Source organism: Zea mays, chromosome 1 (assembly GCF_902167145.1).
Source record: "Zea mays cultivar B73 chromosome 1, Zm-B73-REFERENCE-NAM-5.0, whole genome shotgun sequence".
In the NCBI taxonomy this organism is placed as follows: Eukaryota; Viridiplantae; Streptophyta; class Magnoliopsida; order Poales; family Poaceae; genus Zea; species Zea mays.
Window position 1 is genome coordinate 289864117 of NC_050096.1, and position 11715 is coordinate 289875831.

At 46.2% G+C, this 11715-nt stretch overlaps 1 protein-coding gene across 2 annotated transcripts; it reads right to left on the reverse strand.

Moving 5' to 3' along the window:
* Positions 1-24: 24 nt before the first annotated feature.
* LOC100501564 (uncharacterized) lies at positions 25-2967 on the reverse strand. 2 transcript variants are annotated; one of them, XM_008648961.4, is made up of 5 exons: positions 1998-2967; positions 1382-1888; positions 1198-1288; positions 618-1087; positions 25-502 (listed from the first exon to the last, which is right to left on the reverse strand). In XM_008648961.4, exons 1-5 carry the CDS (start codon positions 2449-2451, stop codon positions 282-284), a joined length of 1743 nt encoding a protein of 580 aa, XP_008647183.1. In that variant the 5' UTR covers positions 2452-2967; the 3' UTR covers positions 25-281. The 2 variants fall into 2 exon arrangements, with proteins under 2 accessions (XP_008647183.1, NP_001183185.2); NM_001196256.2 differs by having other exon boundaries at positions 35-502; positions 1202-1288; positions 1998-2881.
* Positions 2968-11715: the final 8748 nt, after the last annotated feature.

An 11715-nucleotide genomic window follows, 5' to 3' on the forward strand; every position in this document is an offset into this window, starting at 1 on the left:
TCTGCTTTGCAATGCACAAACGTATAGGGTTTTGTTCATCTGCACATTCTCCGTGTGGTTGATTGTCGATATGTACAGGTACAGCAGCAGCTCGCAGGCTGCCGTTACAGCTTTGCAGGCAACAGCTGGGATTAAGCAGCTCACAGACGCCAAAGCAGGACGTTCACGCAATCAATAACGGCGCGGCGAGCATGAGTTGCAAAGGTGCAGCATCACATGCGTACACGGTAGCAACTCAGCTGCTGCTGCTTCCGGCCTGCTACTGGTGCGGTTCACGGGACTCATCGCCGTCGTTGCCGATCGTAGAGGGACGGCCCACCGCGCCGCTGTACACCGTGGGCGCCTGCCTGATCCGTTCCACGCCGTGCGTGTACGGTCCGGGAGCTTTGGCCTTGTACGAGGCCGCGGCCGCCGTGCCTAACGCCATGCTCTGCCCAGGTCGCACCCCCTCGTTGTCGTTGAGGTCCTCCAGCGAGATGTCCCCCTCGAGTGCCCTCACGATCTGCACCCAAAACGCCATCGCCATTCATTGCCAGCCGTCGCTTCGGGGCTGCAGCACCCACCGATGGTGCGGTGGAAAGGAAACAAGGCGTGAGCATTTGCCGCCGAATACCTACCTGACTCATCTTGGGGCGCTTCTTGGCCGAGTGGCGCACGGCTGCCGCGGCGCTGGCGGCCATGCGCGCCATCTCCATGGTGTCGTAGTTGCCCCGCAGCCTCGGGTCCGCGACGCCGTCGTAGTCGCCGTCGGCCAGCGCGCGCGACAGCGCCGGCCTCGCCCAGTCCACGAGGCTGTCGTCGACGTCGAGGAACGAGCGCGCGTCGCCGGCGTCGATGGGGCGCCGCCCCGTCAGGAGCTCCAGCAGCACCACGCCGTAGGAGAAGACGTCCGACTTGTCCGTCAGCTTCCCGCTCGACGCGTACTCCGGCGCCAGGTACCCGAACGTCCCCATCACACGGGTCGACACGTGCGTGTTGCTGTCCGACGTCAGCTTGGCCAGCCCGAAGTCGGCGACCTTGGCTTGGAAGTTGTTGTCGAGAAGAATGTTGGCCGACTTGATGTCGCGGTGAATGATCCGGGGATGGCCTTCATGCATGGTGACATAACACGGCGGATGTAAGATTCCGACGTGACATGGTCGCGTCACAAACCAAGTTTCTGATGACAGACAATTTCAAGCTGTTACGGATGCTCACTCACAGTCTTCATGCAGGTAGGCGAGGCCCTTGGCTGATCCGAGCGCAATGCGCAGCCTCGTCGACCACTCCATCACCGGCTGCCCTTTTCCTGCGTGCAAACCACCCAAACACGGAAACGTGCGTCAAGCCACGGGCGCCACGGCCTTTGGCCAGGCCAGAGCCTGATGTAGATGTCACTGACCGTGGAGGTGGAACTCGAGGGTCTTGTTGGGCACGAACTGGTAGACGAGCACGCGGCGCGCGCCGGCGATGCAGTGGCCAACGAGGGACACGAGGTGGCGGTGGTGCACGCGGCTGATGATGTCCACCTCGGCCTGGAACTCGCGCTCCCCCTGCCCGCTGTCGGACTTGAGCTGCTTCACGGCCACCACCATGCCGCCGGGGAGCACCCCCTTGTGCACGTACCCGAACCCGCCCTGCCCCAGCAGGTTCGCCGCCGAGAAGTCGCCTGTGGCCGCCGCCAGCTCCTCGTAGCTGAAGGTGCCCTTGCCGAGCCCCAGCAGCGCCTCGTGCGGTGTCGTCGGCGGCGGCGGCCGTGCGCCGTGCGGGCCGGAGGTCATGTCGGGCGGCGGCGCATGCCAGCCACCTCCCGGCGGGCCGAAGGTGCTCCGCGTCGCCGCCGCGACGGTGTCGTTCTGCCACTGCGGCTGCGGCCCGTTCGGGTAGTACGTGCTGCTATTACCTGTGGCTGCGATGCCATTTGGGTGGGTGTCCATTAACGCCAAGAAAGTCTAGTCACTTCTCAGATTTGTTGCCTCCCCTCTCATCAAGATTCAAAAGTGGATGCGTGCCTTTACCTTTGCACGCCGACGACGGGAAGTCCGCGTAGTAATGCATGGGATTGTGAGGTCTCTTCCTCCTCCTCGGCGCCGTCTTCCTCGAGCAGCACACGCAGGCGGCGATGAGGATGACGAGGAGCGCCGCGGCGCCGGCCGCGGCGAAAACGATTTCCACCATGGTGGGCCCGCCACGGTGCGCGGGAGCCGGTGGCGGCCTGCCACCGTCGTCCGCGGAACCTCTAGACGGTTGCTCCCGTGGAGAGTGGGGCTTGGCTGGTGAGGAGGCCTGAGCGCCATGCGACCTGGACGCCGCCGGTGGCGGCGAGGAGTCGCTGGGCAGTGATGGGCCCGGAGACGACGAGTCCGCTGACGGCGGCGGCGCAGTTGAGTGCGAAGGAGAAGGGCTGCTTTTTGGCGGCGGCGGCGACGGAGACGGCCGTGGGCGCGGGCCGGTCGAAGAATTAGACGACATGACGCACCACGAAACGGTTAAGTCTTGCACAAGCTCTCAATGGCCGCGCGGATGCGCTCGCTCACGTCCACGCTTCCGCTACTGGCGCCTTGGCCCGTCCGAAGGCAATGGAGATGAGGAGGAAGCCGGGACCGCGACTGCGACTCCGACGGCGTCGCCGTTCCGCCCCAACCGCTACCGGACACGACGCCGGGCCCTAGCAGCGGTCAGCCCCGGCGGGTCCGTTCCCCGGGCATGTGCACGCACGCTGGTCAGGGCATTTCACCCGCCGCCATCTCACGAGCGGCGAAAAATAGCAAGGCAGGGAGGGAGAGGATCTCCATTGTCCATTCCATTCCCCTGCTTTGCTCTCATGTCTCTCTGTGTGTTCTGTTTCTGTTGCCTTGTGTTGTGCAATGCTGTTGATCTTGGCGGGTGGTTGGCGTTCGCCTCATCTGCAGCTCGTCGGTTGTGAGGCTGGCTGCAGGATGCATGGCAGCTGACCAGCTGTGGACCTGTGGTGCTGCGTGAGGTGACTGACACGAAGGATGGATGACTGGACAACTGTTTCAAGAATCTTCTCGGACCTTTGTTTTTTTCCGTCAACTAGCCACGGCCTCCTTATAAAAAAAGGAAAATAATAACAAAAATTTATCTCCGTCGTGTTGGTCCAGTTTTGTCCACTCATATAAATTCAGATTTTTTCACGATATCTTAAATTTTCAAATCGTTTATTTTTCACCATGGGCTTACCCTACGTGACTCTACATTAGAGTAAGGGCTTGTTTGTTTACCCCCATGGATTATATAATCTGGATTATTTTTGGAGGATTATATAATCTGAATTATATAATCTGGATTATATAATCTGAGTAGTCCTGTTTATTTACCCAGATTATTTGAGTTGTTAATAGGATTCTTTTGTATGAGGAAGACAAGAATGCCCTCTATATTTGTACTAGGTCGAACCAGACAATGGCACCTGGAGCCTGGCGGCTAGGGTTAGGAGGAGTCGAGGAGGAATTATGCTGGATTTGCTGGTCGCTGGATGCCGGATAGGCGCAAAAACGATTCGGTGGATTATAATGGCATTGGTGGGTAATTTCTAGGAAACTTGAAAGGGTAGTGGGGAAGTGGGGAAAAAAATAATCTGAAATAAGCACCTCCTCACTTGCTTATGGATTATCATAATCCAAGGGGTTAGATTATATAATCTAGGCAAATAAGTTGGACTGTTTGTTTGCCTCTTAGGATTATTTAATCAAGATTATATAATCTGAGGGGTAAACAAACAGGCCCTAAACCACACTATATTAATAGTTTCGATAGATTGGGAGTATAATATTTTTTTTTCAAAAAGAGGTTTTCGATATTTTGTCCTTGAAAATCATGCAGCAGTTTAAAAAACTAAAATTTATTTTAGCTTTAAACAATACGTGTCAACGCTTGGGAAAGAAATCATATAATCCGGTAGAACACATTCAAGTTTCTATGGGGTCTATCTAGTATGGTCCTGATTACTATGGTCTTGTTTGTTTCAGCTTCTCACCACTAAAAGCTGTTGCGACTACCAAATGCTCAGTTTTTTAATAGGTTATATAAAAAATCAATTTGGTACAAAGTATCTAAATTCAACATAAACATATAATCAGTCGAGTATTTGTAATAGTAGGAATCTATCACTTTCTAGATCTTGTAAGTCTATGGGCATCTTCATCTTCCTCCGTACGTAATTTCAACGAGACTTAGTTTCTCTCCACAGTCAGATTCTCCTCACAACCAGATTCTTAGAAAAATTGGTCAGAAAAAGTTGAACCAAACATACCTATCGCTCCTGGGGTCCCACATCCAAGGTCCTACCCCTAGCTCTGGCCACGACAAGTGCTTGATCCTTCAGCTAACTTGATCTCAGGCCACTCCATAGGAATGAAATCTACACTGCTAAATCCCATTAAGAACCACTAAAGACTAGTTTGGGATCCATAAACCGGAGATTTGAGGGGCTAAAATCCCTGCCTTATTCAAAATTAGATTTTAACCCCTCCAATCTCCTCTAATTTTTAGACTTCCAAACTAGCCCTAAGAGATCGGAGACCCTCAGAACCTCACAACACTCCAAAGTCTAAATTGCTCTTGATAACCACTAACCAGCACTCATACCGAGCCACAAAGCCCTAAAGCTAGAGATATCATCCCAAGAAAGGCTAAACTCTGATGAACGGACCACGATGCGGGTTTACTATCACTAACCTTCATCATATTATCGAACTAAAGTTTTCTATGTTGTCGTTGACAAAATATGTGCTGAGATGAATCGTTGATTTGGTGAAGGGACTACATAGGTCTTGATAGGTTTTTCTTGTCTTGACCTAAAGATTTTGTTCTCCAAGTTTGATGTCAACAGTCTTGCTCGACTTGCTGAAATTTATGATGGAGATTTTTCGGATGGTGATCGTGCAACAATGAGAGACCAACTTGAGACCTATGTTCTTCATGTGAGCTCGAGGAGGCATGCTGCCTTTGCGAGCTGCACAAACATTGCTGTCAAGATGGTAGAAACTGAAAAGCATTTGTTTTTTTCATTAGTGTATAAGCTTAATGAGTTAGCATTGTTGCTACCAGTATCAACAACATCCGTTGAAAGGGCATTCTTAGCAATGAAAATTATCAAGTCCAAATTGCGTAACAAGATCTCTGATGGTTGGTTTAATAACTTGATGGTGTGCTACATGGAGCGTGAGTTGTTTAAGTCACTTGATGAAGCTACCATTTTTCGACGATTTTAAGGTTTGAAGACTCGAAAATGCAATTTCCTCGTACACTTCCACGCCTACATATGTTTTATATATAAGATAAACTAATCTATATTTATATTTCATAGGTTAATTTTGGAGGTGATGTTTAACTCTAGGCTTTACTTTTGTTTATATTAAACATCAACCGATAATGTTTTATTTGAATTCCTCATTTTAACCTTTCGATATTTTGGACTATTTGTATTGAACCATATTTTGAATGAAAATCGTCACAATTATCAACTTTGTTTATCTAGTATAAATAATTAAAGGGTGTGCTAGCCGTGCTTAGGCTTACGTCTTGCCCAGGCTCTATAAAGTTCCTAGCTCCGCCACTGAGTGGAGGGAGGGTGTGGAGGAAGGAGGGGCTTGCCGCATGCGGAGCTCGGACCTCTGGTTCTCGAGACAGAGGGAGGGCATGGAGGAAGAGGGGGCCTTCCACCTACGGAGCCTCGTCAGGTATCGTCACCCTTTCGCTCGACCACCGCAGCTGTGGCAGCAGAGGAGTCTCGGTTTCCTGTTTCCGGTGGCCCATGGCCCTCTCCTTCAATGATCTCAGACTGTGGAGCGAGATGAGGTTGCTCTGTAGAGACCGAAGTGGTGGCATTGGACTCCTCCTGCACACGTCCCCAGCTGCGATGCCGAGGGGATTGGTGGTCGGAGGTGGAGCATTGCGATGCCGAGGCGAGATCAGGAGAAAATCGAGGGATGGAGGAGGCTTCAAGCCGAGGCGTGGACAACATGATAGACAGTTCAGATCGATGGGAGGCAGCCTACGCCCTGCATCCTTAATATGTAATAGAGATTACTTCCGTTGAGTTGAATGTTTGGAGTGCTTAGATATATCGGTATTCCTAATTTTAAATTTTTGTTTTAACTGTTATTCCGATGGATTATATAGTTTATCTCTTGGTTTCATTTTCCGATCAACGATCCAATTTACTATTTTCAATTTTAGGTTAAAATATATATTTGAAAGTGGTTATAGGTTTTGCCAAGAGTCCCATCTGTTCTCATCACTAACCCCACGTCCCACGTTTTGTCGCCCGCCTCTCTCGTTTATTAGCGCTCGTAAACCCTGTTAAGTAACCCAAGTTAGGGTTATGTGGGCAAATACCGGCTTTGCTCCTGAGGGGTCTCACATCTCTATATAAGGAACCTGTACACCCCATCATATGATAGAGAACAGAAAGAGGCCAGAGGCCCAACCCTATATCCTGTGTCTCGTGTGTTTCCTCTGTCGTGCTTATGGGAAGGGAGACGGGTACTCTACAGCTTCTTGCGCCTCTACTGCTGACGGGAGGGAAGGGAGCGGATCTGGTGATCCGTGGTGACGTAGTTCTCAACACGTTATCAGCACGCTCTACCTCAACGTTGCGAGATCAGATCTGCATCAACTCTTCGTCACGCCGGCAGGTCCTTGGCCTAGCCGAACTGTCCTACGCGACAGCCTTCGAATCCTCTTCTATACAATCAAACGGTATGCAATTTCTAGATTGGATATGTAATTTGTTTTCCAATCTACCATTCACGGCGTGAAAAATGGGATGACATCGTCTTTCGAGTCTGTCGCACGGTGCGTTATCGAGTCTATCGCTGCGGTGCTTCGATTTCACGCCTGTTTCTCTACCGAGTTTATCGGTGTAGACTTGGCCGCGCGCTCTCAACCGCTTCGTACCATAAAAAGTGCCACGAGTTCTCTTTCCCTTTGACCAGCGAACGGCCGACCGATTAACATGCAAATGGGATCTACGCGCACACGCAGCTGCTTCACTGCAAAGTTTATGACTCCACACGTGCATGTGGTGGGTCCCACGTGCATGTGGTGGCTCAACAAGTCCATACATGACTTCAATGCAGCCGCTTTCATTATTTATTTATTCATTTATTCATTTATTTGTGAAAAAAATATGTGGCCAATAGCCTCGGTAATATCTGATGTTGCGGTTTCTACGTTAATTAATTATTTTCTGAGGTAAATAATTAGTAGAAAAATGCATGTTTAAATATGGAAAAATAGTCTTTTACACCTGATGTGTAATGTTTATATATTAGTTATGGTGTTTATTTTTTCTGCCTTTATTTCCCGTAGTAAATAATTAGCAGAAAATTATTAAAATGCATGTTAACGCTATGTTACATATTTTCATATCGCTATAAATATTTGTGTTGCGTTGAGCTTTTGGACTCACGTCGAGCGATTAAATTGTATAATGGGAACACAGACACGCTGATCAGGCTGCGTTGGTAATCGGCTGAGTTATGGCATTAGCTGAATATTGACTGCGCCCTGGCAACACGACGCAATATTTGTGCCGTTCGAACTTGGTTGCGTCATGTGATTGCTATGTCGCGCTCTCCATTAATCGGATCGCTCTCGTTGAGTCAGACCGCCATCGCTGAGTCGCGTATTTTTTGCATGCCCTGTAAGCACTGTCTGTCTGCCGCGAGCCACAATTGCGCCTGTTGCGCACGTTGCGTGGATTTATCATGTACCCCAATTACCGAGCCATAATTGTGCCTGTTGCGCTTATTACGACAGCTTGCTATATTGTCGTAGCCCTGATGGCCGCACACGCGTTGACGCCAGATACGCTAGAGCTTGTACTTACATGGATTGTGGTGGGTTGTTTAAGGTCCTGAAGTCACATTATGTGCAACCTTCGTAAACAATTTTGTTTTCACTTTATATTTTGTTTGATTGTGTTGTGTGGCATCATATATTTATATATATCGCCAAGTGGCCATAACAACTATATTAAATCTGGGAAATTAAATCGAAATACAATGAAACACAGATAAGTTAAATCTCTGCTCTCTCCTAGTGCATAAAATTTTACCCGAAGTAACCTGAAGAAATTCAATATTAATGCATGAAAGCCTTTTTTGGCACAGAAAACATCACAAATTGGGATTTTATTAGTAAGCAATAAGACCTTGTCAGATGAATAAATCTCAGTCATACATTGCTCAACCAGATGTTGGCACATTGCTATTTGTCGCTGAACGGCATGAAGCGAACTTTGAGATAAATGGCTAGTACCTTAGCAACACGAAGTTGCGAGTACATCGAAAGATAGTTCTGAGAATTTTTTTCACAATGTTTGTGTGAAAAACCATTGTGTGTTCCCGTCGAACCACTTTACTTATCCTATCTAGGACCTCTATGCTTTGCATACATCTCTCAGAATTGTAAATACTTATAGTCGTTGAATTGACTTGGAATAGTCCTTTGACTGGTACGGTATACACTATAAGCTAAATGGTAAAGGTCGTTCCTAAATGGACACATACCTGGGGTTTATGTAGCCGAACTACACTGAATTCCACCCTTTGGCATGCTTACCATTATCTACCTCCGATCTACCAGAAGTGAGAAGAGTAGACAAATAACTATGAAATCCCACATCACCACAGAGCTTGAAGCTAAATTAGACATTAACATGTCCTTGGTCCTCGGAGCCAGAAGAGCCATATGTCTTGACCACTAGACTACTAGTGATGATAATTTGTGATGGAAATATGAAGATCTTGTAGAGACCTGTTGTATCCTCTCTACCCCTGATGATTTCTTCGTATGAGAGCAGTACTATCTGTTGTTGAAGACGGATCCTAGGCGGATACCAGTCTTGTTTCGTTCATGCCAAGCAGTTATCATCATTTGTTTCATTAAAAGCTAGTTATATGGTGATTTTTCCCAGATAAAAATGAATTATTGGCCTTGTCTGTTCTATTCCAAAGCTTCTCTTTTTGCTGAACAATGAAGAGATCGAAATAATGCTTTATAGAACAAGTTGGTATATAATATGAGGAGAAATATTTGTCCTGCTGGCAACACCATAAATATTTGACTATTGTTATAAGTTCTCTCCCAAAATTATAATACCTAAAAAAATGTTGCATAACTTGAAACCCGATTTCAGACCGGTATGAGTAATTGGGTAAACAATGGGCAATGGTAAAATGAGTTGGACTATACATCTCTGCATAACAAAAATATCTGTTTGGCAGCATTGGCCTGACGCCGTGCACTTTACTACCAATATAAACACACACATTTTTCCTATGTGCCTCAAAGCACAATGCAACTAGTGAATGTCTTTGTGAGCGTTAGACCTTGATGGTCATTTTACTTGTTGATCTGAAGTCAACTAATGGCTCCAAATGACGAATGGTATTCATGAGCCCCTGAAGAAGCCTTATGGATAAAATAGTGTTGTGCATGTTAGTCTAAATCTTAATGATTGACTGTGCATTTGGTATTAATAACAATAAGTTTGCATAATTGTAACCATGAAGCAACTTGTTGTTGCGTGTCTCGCTGGATGTTGAGACTAACCTTTCATGTTGAAGGACAAATATGTAGTATTCATGCCACTACATTAATCTAAGTCCAAAGCTCACTGCATAAAACCCCTATCTGTAATGTGTGTAAGATTTCCCAAATAAATCACCACAATAGCATATATTGGCCACAACTGGATGATTGTGGTTGGGGATTTTATATGTATGCTTTTATAACATCTCGGCATTAGGGGGAGGAATGTCCATATAGTGTAATGCCTCAATATTCTATTAAACGCACAAAAGCCAAACTGAACCCGTCGTTCGGAGTGTACTCCTGTGTATATGGAGTTTGCCAGAAATCGTTGAGGAGTAACCATATTGGTTTGAATGCTTCTACCAGATGTAGATGTGGATATACCCGGGATTAATATCATATCCACATTTGACTTATTGGCATTTGATCTATTCTGCGGGGACGCCTGCGGATATGATCCATCGGCCTTAGTCAAAGCATATGTTCTGATTGCAGATTCACGTTGTCTGTGATAACTCTCCTCCGATTAATTCACCCTGATGGTGATTTGCCTCACGAAGAGGTTCATCTTGATGATGAAATTCCTAGCAATGCGCGCAATATCATTGTGCTGGGAATATGGAACAATGAATCTTTCGTTTTGGGAAATAACGAAGTTTATTATTAAATGTGGGAGACAATTATGTCGACACCTATATTGACTCTCTAGATTGCAAAATGGATCTAAAACAAAGTCCTAGGCATGAGTGCTTTAAGCTCTCTTATCGGGTCATTGATAAATGCAATCGAGGCTGAACCAATAATCGCAAAATGAAAGTCGCGAGCTTGAAGTTCGGACATTTATGGGCACTATTGAAATAATGTGTGGTGAATGCGATGGTTCAAGTGGTCTTGTGAGAGACCCATCCCACGTATGTGTTGAATAAACACTGTTCTGCTATGTAATATATCTGGCAAATGGCATGTATTAAAATATGCAGTTAATAGGATTCTGAAGATCCGTCATGAGATCCTAGGAGGACTCATATATTTGAATTATAAATATGCAACATATAAATCTCATACCGAATAATACATTCCTGATGAATGATCACTCTCTTATGTAGGGAGAATATCTCGTAGTTGAGACTATCGTTCCCAGATGGAACCTATCCAGAAGAAACAAAGTCTGTGTTGAACACCAAAGTTTGATAATCCCTATAAAGGGATAAAGACCCATATAGACCCGAAAAGGAATAAGATGAGGTACCAAAGGACTTGAAGTTCACCGAATAAGCACATGTGCATTCCATGAGTTTTACTCATGGTAATTTCCACTAGATGTGGAATTACGGTATCCTCTAAAGCCCTGATGGCAGAAACCTATAAGGTTTAGGTGTTACTGGCAAAATATCCCCATTGTGCCAGAATGACAGACTATAATGATGTATCTGATCGATGAAAAATCCCTGATGGATTACGATCTTAGATGGACTTTTGTTACACCATCATAGATGTTGCAATGGATGAACGCCTCGAGCGATGTGTCATATTTATAATATGTACTATTGCAACTATATTATCCCCTAAGTCCTATTGAAGGACATGTTATTTGCTTTGCACAACTATGTATAAATTGTGGTGTAAGATAGAAAATGATAGCACCCCAACCTCATTCATTCTCGTTATTCCAGATGAACAATGAGACATATATCTTGAAGAATATGCTTGAGTTATGAGGGATAAAGACTTTGACAGATGTCATCGTCAGGGGGAGCGAATGCTTATATTGATCACAACCGTGAGACAATAAATGTCATATTCTATGCCCTGAAGACGTGAGCTTGATGATCAATATGTGAACCTTTATGGAACTTTCTATCAAATATATAGATCTAGCCGATCGAACACCATCAATCAAAGTGGCTTATTTATATTGATACGTGCACTTACCTCGTATATCCTAGAACTGAGTAGAGGTAAAGTTCCTGTAATAGTCCTTGCAAGGATATGCAATCCGTTTGCTAAACCTTTATGTGCATATACTTCCAGAAGAAGATGTTTTGCTTTATTGATACGGTTTTGCAAGGATCAAGGGGAGCACATTTCTAAAGTTAGCCCTTGTAGAAGATTCGATAGAATCTAGATCCCAGAGGATCGAAATCTGTCCCGATGACAGCTGTTGTACTC

What these genes read in the sequence shown, in the direction of transcription:
- LOC100501564 (NM_001196256.2), bottom strand. Translation starts at nt 2,451, where the DNA reads ATGTCGTCTAATTCTTCGACCGGCCCGCGCCCACGGCCGTCTCCGTCG. An exon ending in CGCCTACCTGCATGAAGACT is followed by an intron (nt 1,088 to 1,201) that starts GTGAGTGAGCAT and finishes CCATGCATGAAG; the next exon opens with GCCATCCCCGGATCATTCAC. An exon ending in AGCGCCCCAAGATGAGTCAG is followed by an intron (nt 503 to 617) that starts GTAGGTATTCGG and finishes TTTTGGGTGCAG; the next exon opens with ATCGTGAGGGCACTCGAGGG.